General features: G+C 41.5%; 1 protein-coding gene across 5 annotated transcripts in view; it reads right to left on the reverse strand.

The window, feature by feature from the left end:
* Positions 1–9,199: 9,199 nt before the first annotated feature.
* The window catches only part of LOC149141463 (SWR1 complex subunit 6-like), a 280,589-nt gene continuing 262,200 nt past the window's right edge, over positions 9,200–27,588 (reverse strand). For all 5 annotated transcript variants that reach the window (XM_089449561.1, XM_089449557.1, XM_089449559.1 and 2 more), the window contains 2 exons: positions 10,464–10,573; positions 9,200–10,117 (listed from right to left, as the gene is read on the reverse strand). In XM_089449561.1, coding sequence (XP_089305687.1) covers positions 9,914–10,117; positions 10,464–10,573 — 314 coding nt within the window. In that variant the 3' untranslated portion in view covers positions 9,200–9,913. The remainder of the gene's footprint in view (positions 10,118–10,463; positions 10,574–27,588) is intronic.

The raw sequence follows: 27,588 nt of genomic DNA on the forward strand, positions 1-27,588 counted from the left end.
ATGAACTGGTTTATGGGCTGGAAGCAAAGTTTCCTACATCTCTAGCAATTCCAGTAATCAAGTTGCTGCAAGAAATACAAGCTGAGCCCAATGACATTCAGAGAAGGATTAATCAAACAATTCATTTACAGCAAACAAGAGAAGAAGTCCATCAAAGGACCCAAGTTCTACAAGAAAAAATCAAAAGAATATTTGACAAAAGAACCAAAGCTGAAGATTTCTGTATAGGAAATAAAGTGTTAACATGGGATTCCAGAAGAGAGGACAAAGGCAAACATGGTAAGTTTGATTTTTTAGGGAAGGGACCCTATGTTATCTATGCTATACAAGGAAACAATACCTATTTTCTAAGAAGTTTGGATGGCTCAAACACTGAGGAAGGCCCAGTAAATGGGAGAATGCTTAAGCATTATTTTGACTCCCTTAATTAAACACTGAACAGGCATGTATTGTACATAAATATTTGTATTTCAGTATTTTCAGTTACAGCAGATGAATAAAGCAGTGAGTGCATCATATTTTGAGAAGACCAGGATATTACACTATGTTCTTTTTTGGAAAATGAGTGACCCTGGCATTTAGCAAGCAAGGAAAACACAGGGTAGTTATCAAATCATGAAGAGAAAGTTTGAGAAACAGGTAAAAAACAGATCTGCAAATTCACAGCAAATCAGCTTACTGGGTGCTGCCTGCAACTATTTAGGATCATGACCATTGGGCTCCAACAACAGAGAAATTCAGCCAGCAGCAAGGGAGCAGAAACTCAGGCAATCTGACCTGCTGTTCTTGGCTTTTCACCTGGAAAAGCCATCCCCAAGTGGAGCCACTGTTAGCCTCCTATACCAATAGGTTCTCATCTCTCATGATTGACAGTGGAAGTGCCAAAAATGTTCACCTTCCATGCTGCTAAGGTTCCATTTTTGTGAAAGAAGCAGACAATTTAAAAAATGTAAAGAGGGTATGCCTTAAAAGAAAAATCAAAAGGCAAGAAAATGGATTGGTCAAAGAAAAAATAAAAGAAATGAACCCCAAACAAAGACCAGGAAAGTGGCTAGTCCAAATTGCCACTACTTTTTGATGGGTGGTCCAACAGCTCAAGCTGGACCTCACCATGTTTTAAATTTCATGTTGTAGACTAGAGAGGAATTACCTGTTCAAACAGTTTAAGCTTGACAGATGACTAGGTGGATAGAGAAAGAAAGGGGCCCAACTGCTTAATCTGGGCCCTGGGAAGTCATAAGGGCAGATTTAGATAGGAGGGCAGCAGAAAGAAAAAGAGAATTATCAGGGTTTGCAAGGCTAAGTGCACCCATACAAAGTGAAGAAAAAATGTTAGGCATAATAGGCAGGGTAGGCAGTTGAAGGTTGCAGAAAGCAAGATCTAAGCATATCACTTGGAATAAATCACAAGATGTCACCATCAGGAGAAAGGAAAGAGCAGTGGCCTATTTGGCATACTACTAAAACCATCAATAACTCCCTCCTCCCCTTCAAAAGGTTTCTTACTAACCTCCCCGTGGGCACTGCAGGATCTGCCTGATCAGTCCCCCTTACACTCTTCATTTGTACAAACTTCATGACAAAAGTGACTTTTCTCTCTGAAAAGAAGCCACATTTCTTGTGTAAAAATTCTTTTCATTTTGATCTACTCCCTAACTAAGTTTGATTCCTGAAAAGCTTAGTAACTATCACTTCCCATTCTCATTCCCCTCCAAGTACTAACTACTAACTCTATCTACACTAAATCCCCTATGTTCCCCTTTCCCTATTACTGTAACACCATGGTGTATAAACCCCTAACATGTATAAATATCCCCCCTTCAGCATTATAGCTGAATAGCAGGTCTAAGGGAGACATTAGTCCACCAGGGACTATGGTCAACCCTGCTTTGGGAATTACTCTAACCCCTGGTTAGACTAATAGCCCACCCTTAACCCTCATCTATACCCTTTGTTTCGAAAAAAATCATAAACTACCCATGCAAACCCTTTCCCCCACTCAAACCTAAGCCTAACCCTTTGTTGACCCCCCGAAAGATTAATTCATACCCTATCAAAACCCACAGAAAATCACTTAACCAAAGTTCCGACCCCAAATATTAAACTGAATATTTTAATCCGCCGGCGGGTCCCCCCCCAACATGCACGACAGGTCGGGGCGCCCGCCAGCCGTCCATCTCCCGCCCCCCTTCATCCAACGATGGGCGGGCATTTTCAAATCTCGACATGCCTCCCTTTAACGTCCGGGGAGATGGCGGTATTGGTACCCGTACATGGGACGCGTGGCAGCCGGCGGGGTTGTTCGGAGCCCCCCTCCCCGATACCGCCTTCGCCCAAAAGCGGTGCGGGGAGACCGCTTACCACTCTCCCCAATACCGCCACCTCCGCTGTCACGTCGGCCCCCACATCATCGTGACGTCATGCCACTCCGCCCGCCCTCGCGCCTCGTGGCCCTCCAGATCACCGCACCACCCGCCACCGTGTCCCGCCACGCTAGCCTCCAGCTCAGTGCCCACGTCACCCTCCGTACCCCGGGCCCGCCATGATGTCATGCTGACGTCATCGGCGGAAAAGCGCCAATGTCCCTTTTTGTCCAAATTTGTCGTTAAAACGCGCGTTTTCGGCCGTTTTATGTCATTTTCAAGCGAAAAAGACAGAGCCGTTGTAAGCCTGTTCACTGCGAAATTGCCTCCGAACCGCCAAATTCAAAGTTGCAGCCGCCACAACTTATCAATTCAGCTACATTGTGCACCCGCTGTTCAACCCGAAGGTTTTCCGCACTATTCATCCAGGTATTCACCACAATTCTCTTGTTTTTGCCCCTGTGCATGCCGTTTCTCTGCAAATTCTCCATTAAGCCACTGGGAATTTCCAAATTAAAGAAGGTCTCTTAGTCAAAACTGGACTAAACAACCTGCATTGCCCTCTGCTCCAAAAATTTGATATTAAAACGATAATTCACGGTCTAAAAGTTACAAATTCATCCTCGAGCTGCCCAGCATTGTTCCCTTTTGCCGAGTGCATGCCCAAAGCTGCATCTCACCAATTTGAATCTTGCACACTCTCTGCAATTCATCCTCATCAAATCACAATCCCTGTGAATTTACCCAAGCAAAGCAGAGACAGTCCTGCATAGCCTGCCTATACCATTTGAAGAAAATTTCTAGCATTATCTACATTGAGCCTGTCATTTGAGCTTTGAGGAACCTTGCAAGCTATTACACTTACCTTGTTTAACTCAGGCTACTTAATGGCTGCTCCTGCACCCACAGCTCTCAGTGTTGCCTCCATAAATCCACCAAATAAAGAGCTAGAGTCCCTGCCTCTTGCTGACAGGGATTATCTCATCCAAGACTTTGTAGGTGATAGAGACCATTTGCAGACCTTCAGGGAATTGAGAGATGACTATTTAAATGGTAAGGATACATATGGAATATGGGAGTCAAATCTGCCATACTACTTTCTCCCATCTGTCAACATTTTTCCAGAGATTATTCGCCTTTGTGCTGAGAATTATGATGCCAGTCACAGAGCTGTCAAGTCTCCATCTGGGAGCATCTTTTTTCACATCAATGCTGAATCCATCAACCAAATGCTCAACTTCAAGCAAACTCAGCTGTTGTTCCCTTTCTCCATGAACTATCTGCTGGATACAGGTGCCAAGATCACCACTGAGGACAGGCAAAAGATCACCCAGGCATTTATGAGGCCTGACCGCCAGCCCACAGGGCCACCTCCCTACTTTTATGTCCACTTTACTGATATAGGCAAACTTCTGTTGAACATGATTTCATATGTGCTGGGCTATAAGACCAGTGAATTTTTTGATGAGAGAGTGCTGGTATTACTATCTGCTTATATCCCAGGCCAACCTCCTGCCTACAAATATAATTTTGCTAAGTTCATAGCCAACAAAATACATGAGCAGCTTTTCAAAGTAGACAGGGAGGGCATTTCAAGTATTCATCTTATATCTACCACCTGTTCATGTATTACCAGTCCAAGGCTTTTCCATGCCACATTAAAAAGCTGGATTCTAAAGGAGAAAGAAGATCTGTTATCTTCTGGACATCTGTCTACCACCAAGTGCAAAATTCACCATATACATATTGTGAATTCATTGATCAATTTTTTTACCCAGTCTCTTGTTTGTTGATGAGGTCCCCTCCTCCCAGAATGTCATTTGAAATACAGAAAGTCCTGCAGCTCTCCAAGAATTATAAAATAGGTGATTGGTACCTATACCAGGATCATACAGTCATCAGAATCTATGGCTGTGAGCTCTGTCCATACAAGCTCCCAAAATATGTGCCCATGAGACTGTTTGCCTTGGAGTATTATAGGCAGCTAATTCACTCTGACCTCACTCACTTTCACAGCTCCAAAAAGAAAGCCCATCTCAAGTTCAAGCACCACCTGGGCCCCTTCATCATGAATAAAAAAGAGGGATGGAAAGATGCTGAGCTAATCCTTAAAGACAAGTACATGCTCTCAAAAAGCTTCCGGTGGGTCCCCTATGACCCTGAAGGCTTTATCATTGCTAGAAGAGTAAAGTACAGGCTGATAGGCTATGAGCATTGCAAATATCCACACATTGAACAGTATGCCAATCAGCAAGAATGGCTGCAGGACACTTTAATTGAAAAATTAACTGAAGAAGAGATAATGCAAAAGAATGTCAAGGATTTGGAAAAAACTCTTGACTTGGATTATGTGCAGCAGGTGATCTTCAAGCCACCACATCCAGTAGGAGAAGGGACCTCGGCCACAACAACTGCACCAACCACACAGGCACCTTCTACAGCAGCACCAGGTACAGATAAAGGGAAAGGAATAATGGGTGCTGAAGAAGAAACAGTGAAAGAACAGCCTGCCTCCTCAATTGGGCAGCAACAAGAGCAGACCCCTCCACCGCAAACTGAGCCACCTACAACACCTATTTTGCAGACCCCAGCACATGAGGAGAGGGGTATGAAAAGAGACAGAGAAGAGTCCACTCCTGCTAGTGGATCCTCCCAGCAACCCGAGGCCAAGAGGCAAAGGGTTGATTCCCCAGAGATAGAAGAAATCAGTGAAGAAGTCCTTGACAGTTCAAGGAAAGATGGGGAAGGCAGCCAGCAAACAGGTACAAGCTCCTTTCAGCAGGAGCAGGGATTACAACTTGGCTTGGAGGTATCCTCCTCCTCTCAGCAGAGCAAGAAGCCTAAAAGCACTAAGGCTTCTTTCAAGCAAATAAAGGCACAAAATGACTTGCTGAGAGTTGAAGTGTATAAACAGTTTCTAAAGGCAACACCAGCCAAACAAGAAAGGCTGATGTCTGTCTATGACATTCAAGAGGAGAAAATGCTCCTCAGCCACTTCAAACCTAAGGTGCCGCAGCCCAAATCAGCTGCAGATTATGTGAGAACAAGGGTGAAAATCATGGCAAAAGACATTCATCCCATGGACCAAATAGAACTCCACAAGCAGACTGGAGAAATGGTCTATGCCACCTTAGTGGACAGGGCATCCATGGCCCATGGATTAAAAGAATCACTGAAAAATACCAACATTCAGTTGGATTTTGAGAGGATGTCCTCCATGGCCAAAGACAACAAAATTAAATCACTTGAGGACATCATTATAGACTTGGGACATGATCCCAAGGACCCAAAGGGCGTGAAGGCCCTCATGAAGAAAAAAGAAGATGACCTTAATGCACTGAAGAAAAGGTTGAAGCTGCTGCCCACAGAGCACCCTCAAACAGCAGAACTACAGAAGGAAAAGGAGGCTGATGAGCAGTTGGATCTTATAATGCAGCTCAACCAGAAGGTCCTTGATTTGGAGAAGGAACTTGAAGGGGCGTTACAAGATAAGCAGGGAGAATCCACATCCCAAGCTCCTCCAACTACTTCAACCACTGCAACAACAACAGAGGCAACAGTAGCCCCTGTGACAACTACAGCCACAACAGAAGCAACAGCAACAACAACAGCTCCAGACTCCAGTACAAGCATGGAAGAATTGACTAGGGCTATTAAAGAAATGGAGCTCCAGGCCACTGAGATAAAGCAGGCCAAGGAAAAGTTGGCAGAGATAGAGACCAAGTATGATAAATCAAAGATGACTGTGGCAGAGCAAGGAAGAGAAATAAAGGCCCTCAAAGAAAAGATAAAGGCCTTGGAGAAAGAGCTTAATCTAGAAAGTGCCATGGCTAAAATAAAAGAATTCTGTGGGCCAGAATTGACCAATCCATCACTAAACAATGGAAGTCAATTAAAACTGTGCATGAACAAATGGATTTAATTGGCCAAGCACAAATAGAGATTCAGAAGGCCAGAACAGTGCTGGGAAACAGGCCTGAGCAGGCCAATAGAATGATAGATTTTTTGAACAGACAAACAAAGGAGGAACTGGCAGCCATCAACATTATTAACAGAACAGAGGCTGTCCTTACAGCTAAAAAGGTACTGACTCTCAGGAACTATGTACAAACTGTGGAGAGGAAATGCTATGAGATACAGGCTGACGTGGACGAGTACAAACTCAAAATGGGAGCACTGCAAGCAAAGGGACTTCCCAGCCTACTAAACAACACAGGAAGACTGCTCCCCCGTGAGCAATATGCAAACAGGATGTCAACCTTTGTTGAAAATCAAATTACTGCATCTGGCGGTACTTCTGAGGAAGCAGGGCCTCCAACAAGGCAGGGCCTTCTGCACAAACTTGAAAATATGTTTTTTATTGAAAATGAAATCCACCACCTTTTTGAGGTTCCTCCAAATTTTTATAGATATACAGAGGCAGATGAAACTTTGGTGAAGATTCGAAGACATCAAATGCCCAAGGAGGATTGGTGGCAGGCAATGCTTCAAATTTTGCCACAATAGCCTCAGTTGCTCAGTCTAATCAGCTACAGCTCAGCGAAAGGCAAAAAGCATAATAAAGACAGCATTTAAGGCAGCCGAAAGGTGACTCAGCAAAAGACAGCGGCAGCAAGCAAAAGAGATAAATACGCAATTTTTTGGACAGCATATCCTCAGCCGACTCCAACAGCCACAAAGTCAACATTTTTCTGACCATTTTGGACAGCTAAGGCACTGAAGAGTTACTACAGCATTTACTCCCTCAGCTACAACGCTCCAGGAGTTGGCATGACATTAATGAAGCATTTACTCTTCAGCTAGATATTTTCTTATGTAAATTATGTATATATACCTCCCCTGGCAACGTATAAGGGGTTGGTGATTTTCATTCTGAGGTAAATGTATTGTATATTTTCAAACTATCTAATGCAAAAGGCTGGGAAAGCTCAGTGATTTCCTGAATGTTTTATGTCTTGGTGATGCTATGCGTGCTGTTGCAGAATTCCTGTGCTGTCTGATGGAACAATAAGTTTTTCTCAATCTATGTTTTGTCTTCTTATGTTTATTATATCATACACATGTCTCACTAATCTAGCAGTATAGAAAAGGAATAGTACAGGATATGTTTAGTTACACCTTGTGCTCAATCTTTATTGCTGAAAATGTTTTCTTTAGAATTGATCATGGACATGAATTCTTAATTGCTCATGTTTTCATTAATTCTATAAATATGAATGTTATGTAGAAATTCTTCACTGCTTCTAAATAATATTCTCACAGTTTCTTCATACCAGTTTGTTAAAAGATTCTTAAGTGCCTTTCATACCCTGGTTACATCACACTTAATCACAGTTCCAAAGCATTGTTTCTCAGACACTTATCTGGCTCTGCAGCATCACCAATGTATCAACACAGCATTTCAAACAAATACAGCACCACTGACTCCATGCCCAATGGCTTAGAACACCCTGTCAAGCACATATATATCTTGACTGAAGTCATCATCCAGCAAATTCCAAAAAACAGAACCTTGAACATCATAACTAGTCTAAAATATTGTACAAATTTAAATCATCAAGAGAGAGCCCTCTCTGGTCATAGGTAGGCTAGGACCTGTGACCCAAAGATTGGTTAGTGGTTACCTCGGCCGTATTCCCTTGGGAGTCAAAGGGAACAACCTGAGTGATAACACTCTGTCTTTTTCATCAATTGCTTCAAGAGCTTTTTGTATAAGCTCCGCGCTAGAAATTGTACAAAGCCCAACATCATGTCCAAGGAGTCTAACTAGATGGTATTTCAATCGTGTAACCCCCCCGTCATCTTGGTCCCACACAATTCGCATGACACATATCCCTGATTTGTCCCACCATCAAGTTTCCTATACTCCCAAAATGGGTCCAATGACTTTGGCATATTTGTAGTGGATTAATGGACAATGTCAAAATTCAAACCTAACAACAAAAAAACAAAAAATTGGCATTAAACGCCCATACACAAAAATAATAGCCACCTCATTTTAAAAAATATTTTTTTTACTACATTATTTGCAATGAAAAATGGCAATAAGAGGGTGCATAAGAAGAAGAAAAAAAATAAAAATTGAAGTTTGTTGTTCAAATATGGAGAAAACCCTTTCATTGGTTCATGGACATGAAAATCATAGCAAACGACAAGAAAACAAAGAAGCAAAATATTGATAGGCAAAGAGGCAAGCAAGCATAACCCTAAATCTATGAAAAAAATCATTAACATAAGGGTTTTTAAGAACATACCTATTGATGTAAGAAATGAAGTTTGTCTCACTGATCTTGAATCTTTGATCCACAAAAAAATTGATTGGTGATGATAATGGTTGTTTGATCCTCAATCCCTCCTTGAAAACCACCACAAAGCTCTTCCCCTTCTCCAAGACCAACAAAGGAAAATGAGCAATTAAAAGGACAAAAACCATTTTGTAGCCGCAGCCCCGCTTGCCCGGCGATAAATTGGGTCATCACACGATGTTTTGGCGAAATATCGTCGATATTTTCAAAACGGAAATATCACGATATTTAGTTAGCGATATATCGTTTTGCCCAAAATATCGCAATATTTCAGCGATATTATCAACACTGAAATTGAACATATTACTCTTTAAAAAAAACTTGTATTCTTAACTATTAAATCCACTAAAATTATACTAATATATTTATAAAACTCTTCATATTTTTTTCACAATGATGCCAGCAATTTGTTTCCTACAACAGTAAATTACGCAAATTCTTAATATTACGTCCAACTAGATTCCCGTCTTTTCTCCACAAGAAAATTATCGTATTGAAAGATGTAATGTGCTTTCACAGTGCCAAATCAGGTTTATCACATTAATAATTTAGATTAAATTAAAAAAGCATACGTGTAACATGGAAAAATAAATTAATATGCCTTACAGTGGATGATGTAAACGTGCCACAGCATGTGTATCATATTAATGACCTAAATTTAAAAAACAAGAGTATAGATCAATGTTAAAAAGTAAATAGATCTATTTTAAAACTGGATTAATAAATGGATGATAATACGTAGAAAAAAACAAACCCCACAAATTATTTCTGTTTAGGACATAAAATCGTCGAGGGCAATCAATAAGAATATAGCCACGACAGTTGGTAGGACTTGATCGAAGGTTTTATTTGCAACCCATTCTTGCAACGTTCTTTCGATCCCTTAATCATTTTCCACTTCTTTGGAGTGTAAAAGAAGCAAAAGAAGCAAATTTTATCAAACATATGTTTGATATCCACGTACAAGAGAAATTCTAAGCACTCAATGTTTACAATTGGTAGATAGGCTATTGACTTTATTAAAGAAGGGACTGATCGGAATGCTAAGGAAGATTGGAGCAACCCATTTTGAATGTAACAACTCAGTCTCACAATGTATTCTGATATTTGTCTGCCTAGTTATGACAGATCTGAATAAGCATTATTTAAGGGCTTCATACTATATTTGTCAAATTTTACCTCCTGCTTTAACAGGTTTAGCAATAACTCATATCCACATATCACAGCCTCCAACAAAAGTGTTTATCAAGCAACAAACTTCATACAACGTGTATCACCATGTATTACTTGGCATCGACATGAGCAAAAACGAGCTCCGCATTGTACACATGTGTAAGAAGCAAGGTAGCCACAAACACTACAGAAATGCCGACGAGCTGTTGAACTAGGAGGGCCTACAGCAGCTCGCAAGTATGTTGGTACATGGGCAGGTAAAGCTTCCAAATTTGCCTGCAGTAACAAATACGAATACGATCTGGGATTAGACAAATGCAACCGGTTGTTGCACCTGAAAGAAGTTTCCCCTGTGAGCATTTCATATTCAGTGGTTCGTTATGTATGAATACACCTTGGAAATATGACTTCAACAATCACTTCAAGGTATTCTGGTTGTAAAAGGTCCATGGAAGCAACCTACGTATTCTTGCATGTATGTGATTTGTGTCGTGAGAACGTGAGAGAGAGAGGGGAACATATGATGAGAAATAGAGAAGGTAGGTATCTAGACTATTTGATGAGAAAAAGAGGGTAGGTATAGAGACTAATTACCATAAAGGAAGCATATATAACTTCATACCTCTTGTAAGAGCTCCATAAAATTTCTAGGTGCCTTCTTTGCATTCTCGAGAGCTCTAGCTTGCCTTGTTCTGCGCTTTGAGCTTCTTGATTGCTTCTTCTGACTAAATGCTGCAAAAGCAGTAACATTTTATCAAAACCAATCAACGAAGCCAAAATAACAATCCTATAATACCGGTTTAATTGTTTTAAAAAAGGACAAAAGTCAATTTTTCAAAAATAGTAGGAGACCTACATAACTAACGCAATTTAAAAGCTAGCATCAAGAAAAGATGATGACAGCATATCCAATCGACTTCAAACAGAAACAGTGATTGATGCCTGTCAAAATAAAATATTTTTTTTTGGATAAATGTGTTCACTATATGATCATAAGTATGACCGGGCTTAGTAACTGTAAAACAAAGTACCCTGATTAGAAACTAATGGCAGTTTTACAGATGTAAAAACAAAGCAAAGCTATCATTTAGAAGAGCAGACTTGGAACAAGATACATCACAGATTTTTAGAACCTTTCTATATTTTCTCTTGCCAATTGTTACTACCTTGGTCTTATTAGGCTAACATGAGATTCAGGCCCAGTACTCGATTTGACCAAGAATATACTTGCATTCCAAACCAAACATACCAGACTTAACTCGGCATCACCCAAGAGTCAGAGTAGTTGCATATATTAGTATATGTAGGTCCTGTTTAAACCGTACGTGGTGATCTGTGGTGTCTATAATATACCAGAAAGGCGGAACTCGGTCTAACAAAATGGCCACTAACTAAAGCAATTACAAAGCTTCAAAAAACCAACAACAAACACACAATGGAGGATTCCCGAGGGAATGGCCTTAGAAGAACTAGTACAAGATATGGATGCCAATCCCTGCCAAAAGTAAAGTCCCCAAGAATGTAGACTATGTCATGGAAGGAGACTAGTCAAACTAGTACAAGATATGGATGCCAATCCCTGCCAAAAGTAAAGTCCCCAAGAATGTAGACTATGTCATGGAAGGAGACTAGTCTAAAAATGGCCTCAAGACATGAAGGATGGGCCTCGAACTCCACTCGTGTTAATTTCAGCGAGTGTCCTCAGATACACAATTCTATTAATCAAGAAAAATAATTACATAATAGGTGAACAGTGACAGACATAGCATATATAGAACTTTGTAGCTTTATCTCAATATGCCATGTGTCCTTGACCAACAACTGGTGGATGAACACTATCACGAGGATGTGACAAGGCCAATCTATCTTCTAGGAATACATAACTTCTAACTTTATTATTCTAGGAAAAATACCTACCTAAATCAATTTTAGGATTATTAGGTTAACAATGCCCCCTTTAATCCTGAAGTTTATTTTTACAAATGCCACGTTCATCTTTGATCGTGGTCAATTTTATTTTGCCTAATGGTTTGGTGAAAATATCTGAAGTTTGATCTTCAAAGGTGTTAGAACTTAGGCACCTAATCCTTAGGGATTGGGTGAAATTGTAAATATTTTATAAATATGAAAATATGAAACATTAGAATAGGAAGAGACATCAGACCTTGGAAGTTGAAACTTGAAACCAAAGGTCACGACATCATTCTATATACATGAGTACTTGGTTAAATGAAATTCATTAGAGTTTTGGGAGTTACCTTGGCCTGACATGGTATCAAAGCCAAGTTTAGACACCTCTGTTGCTTAGTGTAATTCCTTTGCCTATCAAAAGCCTGTCCCTGTGCCAAAATATGTTTTTCATGGTGCCCAGCGCAGAGTCCAGTAAACAGTCTTGAGGTTGATAGCCCCCTTGCTACACACATCTTCATTTTCCCTGCGCCTGAACAGTCTGTTTTTTGGCCTCATAACTCTTCTGTCCCAGCTACACCTGAACCTTCCCTCACCTCTCTCCACTCTTTCTGCCCTAGACCTTCCGTCACTTCTCAAGTTCTCTCCACTCTTTCCGTCCCAGCTGCACAGAAATGGCTGCCATTGCACCATCCATATTAGAGCAATAACGCAAGGTTGCTCACAGGGCTCACCTATTGTGTCCAGCAAACTCTGCATTGATTATTGTTTGGGCGAAGAATCAATTGTTGTTCCCATTCTAAAAATCTCTGAAAGCCCATTGCAGATCTCTCCCATTTTCATTTTATGGCATCAGGGTTTTCCCTTGACAGCATCACGAATTGATAGCAACTTGGTGGGACCGAAGGTGGGAAGTGACTGGCAGGTAAGTTCGTTGTTTGCTATCTGATGAATGTTGTTTTCAATATTTTGAATAAGAAGATTTATAACTACTTCCCTTATCCCTATTTTGTGTCTGTCATTCTTTTAGTAGTGTGTGTGGGATATTGCTTGGTTTGCCAAAAAGTGCACCAATTGAGAATGGGCTTTTGTTGTTGTTCAAATCAGTAGCTATTTCTCATGCCATGGGCAATGTGATGACAAATAAAGATATAAGTGTTGGGTTGATCTTTTCAATATTCATGCATAAATGTTCATCCCCCAAGCTGTCTCTATATGGGTCTATGATGTCTCACTTTTTTCCATCTATTATCTAGCTCCATTCATTTATCAAGTGGTTTCAGTAAAGGGGAACCATGTGACATTTAACACCACCATTTCCCTTGTATGAAAGGTATCAAAAGAGAGCTTTGTTGAAAATGCATTCACTATCTCCATAGTTGGAGTAGCACTGACTAGCCAAGAGAACCACAAAGAATGGTCAAGAAAGATCAAGCACACCCTCATTTTTAAAGAGTTGTGGTCCGTGGAAAGACATTTTTGAAATAGAGGAGGACAACGCACCTATCAAGGTAAGGAGCTAGCCATTTGAGAGAACAAAGACAGCGAATCCTATGCCCCGATTGCTACTTTCGTAAGTAAAGAGGTGAGTCGCCATATAGTTTCAATTACAAATTCTTATGGTGCACTGAAGAAGTTGAAAGATCTATATGACACACTCAGAACTGGAGGTTGTTCAATTGATGGTCAAACTCTTCAACCTTGAGCTGAAAAACGATGACCCCCTAGCTCTAGTGTAATGTCCCCATTTTCAGTTTCTTCTATAGTACAGCCAAGATGGATTTCCAACATATGTGATGGCTAGGTCACTGGAGCAGGTGTACGTCATCAGAGGTCCTAGAGGGGTTTTGAGGAGTTTTATGGGATCCAACAGTGCTTGCTTGGCATATTCTATCATTTGCACAGCTTGATTTTGGCTCCGCTGCATTCTTATAATTCCCATAAAACGGAGTTACTATTGAGCCTATTTAAATTAATTACGCTTAAGGTGTCATTTCGGGAGGAATATTTAATAAAACACCTTAGTGTAATAGCTCATTGGAACCGGGACAAGAAGATCTACAAGATGGGATGGTGAATGTGGATTTTAGTGACAAGGGAAAGGATGGTGGCCAAGATCCCATTTTCGCAGATTAAAAGGTAACTTTAATTAGTCACTTCAATTAATAAAAGAAGGGAAAAAGTGTTAAATGGAGAAAAAGGCCAAGGGACTAAAATAAAAGTCACTTAAGAAAGGGGATAAGAGGAGAAGCTTCTAGAGTGGGAAAATAAAATAAAGGCTCCTAGAAGGTTGGAGAGGGATCCATCAAATCTATAAAAGGAGAAGTCGATCATTTTAGACATCTTGGATTTGTGAATTTGTCTTTGTTGAGGGTTGGAGAACCAAGTTCTCGGCTACTAACTACATTAGCCCCAAGACGAAACCCTTTAGTGTTTCGGTGAGAGTGGGCGAAAACCCACCTCATCCCTTGGTGAATTCATCTAGAATTCACAGGGGTGCTTATCAGTTGCAGTTCAGTTTGGGAGGCCAGATCCGTTATTGTAGCTGCTAGATCCTAAGGCCAGATCCAGTTTGGAGGATCCCATCTCAGCTATCCTCCTATTATTTGTAATTTATTTTATATGAATATAAATAAAGCTGGGAGTCGCTGCATGTTTTCTCTTGTATATTATGAATCACAGTTTATGTTTGTTATTTTTGCTGTGGATTTTATGGTTCAATTTGTGTAATTCGTTCTTTGAATCAATGGAATAATTTTATGAAGCAATATTCTGTAAAATTTATAAATGGGATACTACAATGGTATCAAAGCCGGTTTTCCTGCCAACCTGAGGGTTTATTGCAGATTGATTTTGATCTAAGTTTGTGGGTTATTTCCTTTTGACGATAATTATAGCTGTTGAGGCCATTAATATTGCTGCAACTATTTGTTGGAGCAGAGACCAAGCTTATCTTCAGAACAAGTTGATTCAGAGCCAAAGTCTTCCTGATTTATTACTGAAAACGAATTGCTTTGATGAGGGTCAATTTATCATTGCAGGAGGCCAAATCCTTGAAGTTAAGATCACTGTTGTTTGGACTGAGATTTGTCCCACAGGCTTGCGAAGGTTTAATCTTCAGGGATACCCAAGAAGGTTCTAGATTTCATCACCATAATCTTCAAGCTTGTGTGATCTTCATACTCTAAAGGAGTCCCAGACCCAAATTATCTTCAGGAGTCCGAATCAATGAGGCCAAATGTCCCTCGTTGAGTGAATTATGCCTGTTCAATTGGAGTGAAGGAATGAGTTTAATGTTTCTTTGTGTATCTCCTGTAGCAGAGCAATCTGAACTAGTATACCCTGTGTATTTTCCATTCCAGTTTTTGTCTTGGTCATGTGCTAACTCCCTGATCTTCATGCAATTTGGATGTTGTGTGCAGAGTCCAAGTGAGAGACAAGATGGTATCTCCCTGTAGAGTGCGAGGAAGGTACACTGAGATTTGTATTTAACACAGCCACATGGTGCGTGTCACCTATAGCAGAATCGAGCATGCGTGGTTCGATTGGGTGATTTTTGTTTACATAAAGGATCAGTACGTTGATGCTTACGACGTGATTTTTTTTTGGCCAAGTCGTTCGTGCCATTTGCCAAGATCGAATCGTACCTTGTGTAGCAGATCACCAGTGCAATTAGACGCATAGTGATGGCATATAAGAACGCAGTGCGATTGATGTGATCAAGTGCATGCAAACAGTATTGAGACAAAGGATAGATCACTAGTAAATTTGTGGGAGATCGTGAATGCTAAGCGAATGAAAAATCGCGAGAAAGTTTGAAAACGTGTGAATCAGATGTAAAATGTGGATGGTTGTGGAATTGGATCAAGATTATTTTTTGTTGTGCGTTGTTTCACTGATCAAAGTGCGATGGAGTGCAATTGGTTGGTTCAATTGTATAAGGGCTGCAATGTGAGCCAAGATAGGCACCTATGTGTGTGTGTTCAGAACTAATTGATCAGCATGTGTTGTGTGGAGCTGAGCATTGGAGAAAAGAGATTGAAAGTCAAACTCTGCATTGAAGTGAAACAGAGATCAGAACCCAGAACATCTGTTTAAAGAGCTGTCAGAGTATGGAATAACTTTTTCAATGTGTTTTGACTGTTGATGATCTGTCAGAGTGTGTTTGGTGGTCTGAGGCAAAGCATGACACTAACTGTGGTTGCAGAAACAGAATTTAGGCAGAGGGTTGTTCATTGTTGCAGGGATTGTCATAGCATTGTGAGAGTATGTTTGTTGTGACTAACATTGTCCTGCAGAGATTGAAGTAGTGTTGCTTGCGTTGGTCAATGAAAATTGCAGAAAAAAAGGGGTATGATATTGTTGTCATATCTAGGGATTGATGAGAGTATGATGCAGTTGTTTGTATGTATATTGTTGTTGATGTATGAACAGAGAGAGAGATCTATGTATGAGATTGAGAGATGCCATGACATGTATTTGTTGTTATTGTAATTAGCATACTGTTGGGCAGGGTTTTGTCATATATGGTAATGTTGATGGCCTTATGTATACTTCTATTAGAATGTAATGGCTTGATGAATTGAGTAGGTGTTGTATGCCGCTACGAGAGTTTGACGGTGTATGGTGAGAAGTTGACAGAGTTGGTCAGACAGAGAGTCACAGAGTACATGATTCTATGAGGGATAAGCATGTGAGAGGTCAATGTATTATGGTTGCAGAGATACATTGATGTATACTGTTGTTGAATGTTTGTGAGTCATGAGTTGTCGAGAGGGTCATTATATGTTGCTATCTAGGATGTACTGTTGAGTGTGAGGAATTTGGTTTGTAAGAGTTGAGAATTGAAGTTGTGGATTGAGTCTTTATGCCAACCGGTTTGTAACTTATGTACTATTGTTGTTGTAAGACGTACCATCACTGCTAGGGTTTACAAAGGTGCCACTAGGGCCATGTCAGTTGAGTATATATATGTTATTGTAAGGTGTTGATTCTGTCATGAGATTTTGAGTCAGAAGTGTTATAGAGTCTGATGTGTGGCTGAATTAGGCATGTAAATGAGAATGTGTTGTCCAGTAGTGTATGTCTTGAGCCAGTTGTGCTTATTGTTGTAAAAGGGTGTATTGTTACCGTTTGTATGTGTCCTATGCTAAATAACAAATGGAATCAAGTCATATACTGCGGCTGAGCATGTATTTGTCATGAGTTATCAGTCTTAGCCCATTGCCAGCTTGATGTCATAATCAGAGTTTTGTCACTATGGATGATTGGGACAAGAGCTTCATAAATGCCCTTAATAACCTAGGGGTAACTAGTTTTTTGGGTCGCAATGCTTCCTTGGGCCCAAGAAGAAAACCAAACAGCAAACCTTTTTCAAAGAGGATCCACGATATCCTATAGTTGGAGCAAATAAGGGACTTGCAGAAAGAACAGGAGGTAGGAAATTGTCTTTATGCACTTGGATCAAACTTGAAGAATATGAAGGTGACTGAAAAAACCCTCCCTCATATGGAGAAACTGGACTCACATCACTCTAATGTGAGCCAGTCAGATTTGAGGGGGGTCCTAAATTGGGAACTCAAACAAACAATCCTTGCCTTGATCCAACAAAGATTCTTAGAGCACACCTGTGAAGGCATCAGACTTACAGTTGCCTCTTGTCTCAGTGAGATTATCAGAATAACTTCACCTATGCTCCCTTACAATGATGATATTATGAGGGATGTTTTCCAGCTAATAGAAGAAAGTTTTTTGGGATTGCATGACATCGTGAATCCTACCTTTGGAAAGAGGTTCAAGATCTTAGAGATCGTGATGGGTGTTTTGGGCAATCAGGAGGCCATCTATAAGCCGTTGCAGTCCAGATTGTTGGCCATTTGGAGGAAGGAGCAAATTGTCTCACTTATTGCTCATGAATTAACAAAAAGGTTGGTTGAGCAAAATATGGGACTATTCAAAGAACAGTTGACCAAGGAGGAGCTAAGGAAGATGCAAGTTTGTGAATCTACCCACTCAAGTGAAGACGACAAGGATCCAAAGATTCAAACCGGTAGCAAGAATGAGCTAAGGAGGAAAGGTCTTTGCTTTATCTACAAGAGACCATGGGGGCCTAACCACTCATGCTTGAGTGATACAGAGAAGATGACGAAGGTGGATCAGGAGGAGATTATTTCCGACCCTTCTGATGAGGATTCTTCTTTTATAGTTGAGTCTATTGATTTTCACGGGTATATCTTTGAGGAGCATGAGCAATAGTGTGGAGAAGTTGACAACAGCCCTAATGCGCATCTGTGTTTAAAGGATGAGCAACAAATTGTCCCCATGAGCGAAGAAGACGAAGGAGAAGACACTCGGGAAGATTTGAGAGATGAGCCATTGGTGGTGATCCAACATGAAGAACATTCAAAGGTGCAAGGACATGAGGAGGATGATATGCATAGTATGCATAATGGGCCATCTTTGGAGAGCCAGTAGAAGGCTTAAGTTGGAGCAGTGTTCGAGGTAGTTGTGCATCCATCTTTGGGGCCAACCATTGATGAGATGCAGATGGATGCAAAAGCAACTAGCAGGGCTATAGCTCCTTAAGATGATAGCTACCAGCAGAAGATTGAGCATTTCAAGTTAGATCTTATGATGTTGAAGCAAAAGATCCAAACAGTCTGAGGCACCATCTTGCAACAGAATAGTCACATTGAGGAGTTTCGAATGAAGTGTGTCAAGTCAACGGAAAAGTTATCTAACATTGGGGGATCGCTAAGGTTCCTAGCAAAGGCGACAAGAGGAGTATAGCTTCGAGATACAAAGCAACACTCTCTAGGAGTATATAGACAGGGCTTGCAACATTGTTTGCCCACCTTTGTCCTTTTAAGAGAAATGGGCAAGGTTTTCTGACTGGGTTTATTGGTTGATCGGGTGGAGCGGTATGAGTTGATCACAGAGCAACATGGGCGTAATGGACTCGTTCCATGTGCATTTGCATTTGATCCTTCCCATAGGGTGGATTGGCAGGATATTATGAGTTAGTACTCTATTGATGGGATGACTCTTAGGAGGATATTCTTAGCCGGGGCATAGCACAGCATGAACTTTTACGCACGGACAATGATGGAGGGCCAAGGTGGTATCATAATTGTAATATCCCTAATTTTGATTTTTCATTTGAGGGGATTAACAGAGTTTATTGGGGAGGTGCTAAGCATAGCACAATTTTGTAATTTGGGCATTGGAGACATTTTTGGCATATGGGACTTAGGAGAAATGGAAAATTACAGCTCTAGTGGAATGTGGGGGCCACAAGAGAAGGAAATTCGACCCAATGGAGCAATTCGCACTTCTTGGAGGAGAGAGAAAGAGAAAGGGTGCAAACTAGTGGAGAGTGGGGGCCACCAAGGAGGAGAGGGCCAACAATTATAAATAGAGCATGGAGGCTCTCATTTGGGGATCTTTTGTTCATTTTACAATTCAACACTAGTTCTCTTGAGCTGCTTAGCCAAGACAACTCGTGTTGTTCAGCACAAGGAATTTCCGAGCGGGAATTCCACCCTCATTTCGGAGAACCTTGAGTGTCTCCCTAGTGAGGCAATTTGGGGAGCTCAATTGAGAGCTTCCATTAGACATCATTGTAAGAGTTTACAAAGAAGTGCGCATTTCTTGGGTGTAGAGGTATTTTCATGGAGCACACTGTGGGAGCAAGCATGGGTTAGAGGCTCTGTGTTTTTGCAGGGAATTTTCTTATTGCTAGACCGGAGTTTGGATAGCAATTCGTCGGGTTAGATTGGAGGCTATTACTTGGGTCAATTTTTCTATCTTTTGGCAAGGACGCAAAAGCTATTGACCAAGTGTTGTGCAGGGGTTTAGAGAAGTGGAGCCAAGAGGGATAAGGTTTGGAGTTAGGAGGTAATTCTCAGTGGAGAATTTAACCAGAGTTGGCAGAAATTTCTTGTGTTGGATTTGGGCATAATTCAGTAGTATCGATACTGTGGAGCATTTTCTGGCTAGATTAGGCAATTCCCACTTGTTGGGGGTCACCAGGGGCCGTGGATTCAGCGCAAACCCTTTCTGGATTTTTGTGGGTGTATTGAGAGGAGTCTAGGGTTAATTTTGCAGATATTTCTAAGTAGTTTAGAGGGTGGAAACCCTAGTTCTATTCAAGCAGTAGAAGTAGTAATCTTTTGGGCAGCACACAAATTTTGGGGAAGTCATTTCTAGCACTGGGGTCCATGGTATTTTTCTAGGTTATTCTAGGTTTCTTGTGAGGAGGCTTCAATTAATTTGCCATAATTTTTTGAGTACTTTTGAGGTGTGAAACTCAGGGTCATTTCCCAATAGCAGGTCGCAGTTTCTTCAGGGGCACTTTCCAGCACATAAAGCATCGTATGGACACTTTGGTTTTCGCTATAGCTTGCAGTAGCAAACCCAGGTTCCATTTCTATCATTGATGTATTTATATTTTATAAATTAATACAATGGCTCAGCTATTTGGTCCCATTTTCCGTGTTTACTGTTTATAGCTTGTGTGCATTAGAGTTTATTTGTTGTAGCTTAGCACATGTATTTGATATTCACTGATATTTCCTAGTTAGGAATATTACAGTGGTATCAGAGCATGATTTTGGCCAACTGTGAGTCTAAATCATGTAATGCCAAAGATGTTATTGTTGGGCGAAAATTCCAAAGACTGAAACTCTATTCCAACATTAATCTTCAAATTGTCTTGTGCACGAAGATGTCCCAACAAGAGAAATTCCTTGTGAAATTTGAAAATTATAATAGGAATTTCGCAAGACTAGTGGAGTTGTTCGAAGAATGGGCATCAGCAAGGGAAGCAAGAAGAAAAAACAGTTGCAGACTTGTAGGTGAAGAAAATGAGGAAAGCATAATTGTTGAACAAAATGCCAGTGTCAAGGCTACAAAAACAAAGATTGAAGGTGAAGACAGTAACAAGATAAGAGGAGACATACCCATTGAGGAGGGAATTCATCTAGATACATTCTAGCTAGTTGAGCATGAGGCTAATGGCATGTAGGAGGAGCACGTAGATACACCTAGTGTGACACAGGAGTCACCCTTGTTGGAGTTTCCTTTGGTAGCCCCAATTGACACATTGGTGGAGACAGTTGAGCATACACCCGTTGATGAGGTGCCAAGAGACACAGAGGTACCCAGAGTTGTGACCGAGTTTACAAATGTTAGCCACCCACAGTAGTTTCATCAACGCTAGGTCGGCCTTCTAGCATTGGGAAAGAAGGTCCGGACAATCAAGGAGACCATTCTATAGCGAAATGGTGAGTTGGAGAATATGAGAGTTGTTTGTGCCAAGTCAGTGGCCAAGCTGACATGTGTTGGGGAACAGTTAACGTCCCTAATGATGCAGCTAGAGGGGTGTGCATTGGAGTGCCATAACAGCCCTCTTCAAGCATACATCAATGGGGCTTGCAGCATTGTGGGGTTGCATCAGCACGTTGGTGAGAGAGAGGCCACATCACCTAGACAGATTATAGGTGTTGACCAAACCAACAAGACAAGGCAATATGAGCAACACAAGGTGCGACATTCGCAAGATGGAGGGTTTATTCTGTGTATGGGAGTTCGTGCATTCAACTCCTCCCTTGGAGTTGGATGGCATGAGATATTGAGTTGGTATTTGGTAGAGTCGGCTAGGTACCTGGGTATATCCATGGTTGGGAGCATAGTCCAGCAGGGGTCGTGGGTTACTAGAGGAGTCCAAGGACCATCTTGTTGTTGGGATTCAGGTGAGATTCCCCGACACAGCATGGGTTTGGTTAATAAGGGTATTAGCAATGTGATGGGTCTAGCGACCAAGAGTCCACACACTTTCAGATCTCCAACAGCATTAGTGATAGGTTGGATTGGTAGGGGAGTAGGTAAACTCCCGAGTTGTCCTAGTGCTTTGGTCATACATGGGATCACAGGATGATCAACATACTCTGGCAAGGGTTTGTTGGAGGAGGTGGCATTGGTAGGCCACTAGACAGTGCCTTGTATGGGGCCAAGGGTTATCCCCACTTATGTGGGGTACAGTTGTCACGGAGGAGCAACACAGTGGTGGTATCGCCATTGGTACATAGGGCAATTTACCTCTGGTAGGCCACTAGATAGTGCCTTGTATGGGGCCAAGGGTTATCCCCAGTTTTGTGGGGCACAGTTGTCACAGAGGAGCAACACAGTGGTGGTATCGCCATTGGTACATAGGGCGATTCACCTCTCGTGTCTCTCAGGGAGGATTTGGAGGTGAGGACCATGCATCAGAGGGTATGGTGATGCGACAATGGAGGTGGCGATACCGGTAGGGTGCGGGTCAATGCGTATTGTCTCAGCTTTAGATCATGGCATCCAGTGGTGTGTAGGAGCACAACATTGAGCAGTGATTTGCAGCTCAGCATGGAGGTGCATGGCGGTGTGCCATGGAGCATGGATTTACACCATGGAGTAGGGGGAGTGACTCACACCACATTGGGTTTGTTAGTGGAGTGATAGATGCATTGGTGCATATGGGACACCCAACGGTACAGGGTGATACAACAGCAAGCAGGGGAATCTAGTGGTGTATAGGGACAGGTCACAGTGTACAGTGGCATGCCGAGGAGTACGGTATACTTGGTGGTATGCAGTGGCATATGGTGCGACACAACAGGCTCTTGGAACGTTGCCTCTAAGGAGACTTATGGACGAGCAGATTAAGCGTACCTTTGGGTGTAGCTCACCCAATATCAATGAGGACGTTGTTGAGCATCAATGGATGCCATGTTCAGCAAAGATAGATCTTCGATTGGGTTATTAGTAGATCCGAGGTGGAGAGAGGGACATCCATAGGATTACTCTTCAGTATCCTTGCAGACTCTTGATCAAACCGTTGGTGACCTACCCCACCCATCACTCTCTAGGATTGCTTACAAACGCAGATTGTTTGGTTGTTGTCCCTTGATGCTCTCAGTACAGGCATCAGGACATGGGAGGCTCACCTAGGAAGTTGGATGAGACACAATGTGTCATGGGCAGGAGGGAGACTTTCAAGTTGATACATTTGGTGGGTGCATGAGCTGACGGATATAAACTTAGGGATGGCATAGTTTACTGTCGAGGTAGCATATGTTCAACCCTTGGGCTCACACTTGGGGAGGTGATTGTGAGGAACTTGCATGATGCAATTTCAGCGAGACAGTTTGAGGCATTATATGAGCATGAGGTGCATTGGATGGCAGACCTCATTTATAGGCAGATGTTTAGGCTCCAAGTAGTATTGGAGTGCACTTTCGGGAGACAGGATAGAAAAGCTCGCGGTGTGGTATGGCAGGCACAGGGAAGTTTTGCATGCACCAGATTGATTCATTATACGTGGAGTCTATATATTGATTTCATGCAGGGAGCAGAGATGTGGGATAGGTGGATTTGGTAGTCGTCAAGACTATGCCGCAGTGGATCTGGTTATGTGATCTAAGGATTCTGATCACTGACAAGTCACTCCATTTCGTGATGAGCAAGATCAGGGCAGAGGCTGATCTAGCTCACTTTGGGGTTGACATATGGGGGATCGTTGAGGCCTCCATTGATGGCGACGCAGATTTTTCCCATTGCTGCTCAAGATTTGTTTTATAATTCTTGCAGGGATTCCTTTGAAGATCCACCTGAGGAAATTACAAAGCATTTCTGCAATGAGTTTGCTAATGTAATGTTCCTTTTTCTGGTGTTCCTTATGACATGGTTAGGATGGATTTTCAGAGTTGGGGCCAGACAAGTCATAGGTGCAAGTTGGTGTCATCATAGGGCCCAGGGACTTTTGTGTGAAAATTTCTGAATCTACACATCAAAAATCCTACTGCAATCATTGGTTTATCATCTCCTACTTGTTTTTACATTCAACAAGTTATTTAATAATTCAAATAGCAATGAAAAGTTAAAACACTATTACAGACTACACATACATACAGATCATGAACTAAAATAGAATGAGACAAATACAAAAGGGACACCATTATTTTTGGACAATCGTCCCTGGAAAAACTCAATTCAGGAAAACCGGTGCAGCATATATAGGGTTTGTATTATTAAGCAAGCACAATTTGAGTACAACAGGTTGCCTCTCACACTAGCTAACCTTTCAGAGATATTACGGCAGCAAGAAATACATACGAGGGTTTACCTCATTCTCCAAGTCTCAACTGATCCACTAAATGGCTTACTCCGGCAAGCACTGCGAAAATCCTAGTACAATCTGCTCTGTGTGGGCCAGCGTCTTGCCTCTAGGAGACTATGTCACTTCTTTGCTGGAACGATTTGCCCTCAGAAGTTTCGACTTAAGCCCTCCTGGCTTAGAAATCGAACTCCCAGCAAAATCTCGAACTTCCCTCGATTATCTCGCACTGCCACTGCAAGAACCCTCTTGACCTGTGTCAGCTCTACATGAGCCCCTTCCTAGGTTGCATAGGCCACAACGCTGCCTCTCTAATGCTACTACTGCCTCTCTGCCTAGTACTCGTTGGCTCGGAACTCCCTTCCGATCCAACTCTCTGTTACTGCCTCTCACTGCAACAGATCACTTGTTCGATTTTCTCAACAAACCTCGCCCCAGAAAAATCAAACTGACTGATCTCTCAAGTGTATCTCCAACTGACCCTCAAGCCTCCTCTTATACTTTTCTTGTTGATGAATCAACGGCAGAGATTAAGTCCCTAATCAATGGCGGACAGAATTGATCCTCGTCACTTAGAACTTTCTCATCCATATTCTTATTAATACCCATTAATATTTTTATTTTCCTAAGTTTAGACTTAGGAACCCATTAAAAATATTAATTATTTTAATAACTCCTCATCCGGGTGGAATTTCTCCAAACGATTTCTAGGTTCTAGAGATCTCATGTATTCTAGCCCCTCCACAAAATTTCAGAGCTAGAGCACATCCAATGCTACCCAAAATCAACATTTTGGAGGGGTTTTGAGGAGTTTATATGAGGTTCGATGGCATTCGCTCGGTATACTCCTTCATCTGCATTGTTTGCCTTTCGTTCTAGCGCATTTCGACAACTTTCAAAAAACAAAGTTATTATTGACCCTGACTCAATTAATTACTCTTAAGGTGGCATTTAGGAGGAATACTTGACAGAGCACCTTAGTGTAATAGCTCATTGGAACCGAAAACGAGAAGATCTACATGATGGGATGGTTAGATGTGAGTTTCAGTGAGCTGAGGAGACATGGTGGCCAATTCACAACTTTCTCGCATTAAAAAGAATATTTAATTAAAATAAAAGAGGGAAGAGTGCTCCATGATTAAAATAATAATAAAATAGAAGGTTCTAGAGGGGTACATCTCTTAAAATTGGCAACTAGGGCCAAACTCCACATGGGTCATCTTATTTATGACAACTGATATTTTTCTTGGATTCCTCTCTCCGAGAGGTGTAGGATTGATCTAAAGATCATCCGATTCTGACATGTACAAATAAAGATATGAATTTATTTATATTATGGACAAATTGTCAAGGTCGGCCAACAAGCAAAACAGGGATTCAAACCCCCAACTCATCCTCAACATTGCATATAAAAGGAGACCTCAAGTCATTTTCATCATCATCTCATCTCACATCTCCCTCTCTCCTCTTGTGATTGGGTACGCATTTTTGGGCATTCTTCTCTCACACATGCGAAGGAAAGGAGGACAAATTTTTGTTGACTGTGTTGATCAGCGTTGACCAAGCTGCAGGGAGGTTGTTTGACTGCGTTGACCTCAAGCGTTGACCTGTTTTGACTTCAATTTGGGTAAGGTATCTTTGTCCTAGCAGGGCGCAGATCTGGGCACTAAAATCGAGGCAATCTGACCTCTCCTTTGACCAACGTTAACTGTCCTAGGGCTGGCCGCAGAGTTGACTTTCGTTGACTAGTTTTGACTGGACTTTTTCAGACTGTTTTGGGCTGATTACACTTGCTGTTGGATGCCGAAGTTGACTAGTTTTGACAAAGCTGAATAGGGGAAGAATTATGCCTTGTTGACCAGCGTTGACTTTTCTAGTTAGGGCTTTTTGCTACCATCATAAATTATCAAATTTGTAAATTGTACTATCTCTCTCTCTGCTGAACTATTGAAGAATATAAGAATTGATCAAGGGTTTCCCCACATTGGGGTTTGTCCCTGGCTGGTGCCAAGAAGAATTGATCAAGGGTTCCCCACATTGGGGTTTGTCCCTGGCTGGTGCCACATCTTGTGTCGTCTTGTCTTGGCTTGTCTTCTACTGTTTATGTTTAAGTTCTATCTGCATTTTACTATCATGTTGATGTGATTGCTAAACTGGATATTGATATTGGGCTAATAAAGAAATTGAAGTAAAATTGCTCTAAAGCATAGAACATACCATTGTTACCTAAATTAACATAGTATCAGAACTGAGGTGAAGACAAGCTCTGTGAAAAATCTAACTATCATGGATGGAAGATGCCTCTTGATTAGACCTTGGAAGAACAAGAAGTGTTGGATTATGTGAAGGGTAAAATCCCTGAGCCTCCCTCAAATGCACCTGCTGCTGCGAAGACCAACTACAATAGGGCTGAAGTCAAAGCAAAGAAGATTATCATAGATTCCATTGACAAGTGTCTAGTGGCCTACATCTCCGAATTGAAGACCTACAAGGAGATCTACGACAGGTTGATCAACGTGTTCAAGGTTAGTGATGCTAATCAAATTTTATCTCTCAAAAAGAAGTTGAAGGGTATTAAGAAGGGCAAAGACGAGGATATTCAATCCTACTTCTTAAAGATCACTGAGATCAAGAATGATCTACTTTCAATTGGAGAGGTCATTCTTGACAAGGGAAATTACTATCACTACTCTTGGAGGGCTCCCACCCGAGTGGTATATATTTAGAACCACTATTCTCAATAATGATCGAATTCCAGGGTTTGAAGAATTCATGTCGAGATGCATTCAAGAAGAAACAAGAATGGTGGAGCAAGAAATGCCTTCTAATAGAAGCAAACCCACTGCATTCTCCACTCATGCCAAAAGGTGAAATAATGCAGGGTCTAAAGGTCATTCCAATGGAAAGCTTGGATCTAAGGGAGGAAGGAAGGACAGGTGCTTTGTTTGCAATAAGTTTGGCCACTATGCAAGGGAGTGTCCAAATAGAAGGGACACATCACATGATGATGATCACAATCATTCTAGGGGCAACTTCAACCACAACGATCAAAGGAATGGCAGGTACAATGGCAACGGAAAAAGAAAAGCGGGACATCAAGGAAATGGTCGACTCTCCAAGAAAGCAAGGAACTCCATGTATGAAGAATCAAATGTTGTTAACAATAAGCAAAAGGATTACTATCTTATATCGGCCCTCTCCACTACCTCTTCACCAAACACTTTGGGGAATTGGCTAATTGATAGTGGTGCCTCAAGGCACTTCACCGGATACAAGGAAGCTCTCTCTAATCTAATAGAGAAGGAGACAAACTTGGAGATTATCCTTGGAGACGATGCCACCTATCCCGTGAAAGGAGTAGGGAATGTTACCCTTCAATTGAATCAAGATAACACTATTTATTTACAAGAGGTACTATATGTACCTGATCTCAAGAAGAACCTAGTGTCCATTTCAGCAATGGAAGACAAAGGATACAAGGTGACATTCATCGATGGAAAGGTACGTGTTTGGAAAAGAGATTTTAAAGATGCAATTACTCTTGGGTTCAGGGTTGACACTTTGTATCAAGTTGGAGGAAGTCCATTGGGAGCCATGTCTTGCGACACACCTCTACAATCTGAACTATGGCACCGAAGGTTTGCCCATCTTCATTATAAGGCTCTACACTATGTAAGATAGATGGTGA

The sequence above is a fragment of the Pinus tabuliformis genome, chromosome X (assembly GCF_031772625.1).
Source record: "Pinus tabuliformis cultivar Carrire ecotype Pingquan chromosome X, CPIR1, whole genome shotgun sequence".
Taxonomy (NCBI): Eukaryota; Viridiplantae; Streptophyta; class Pinopsida; order Pinales; family Pinaceae; genus Pinus; species Pinus tabuliformis.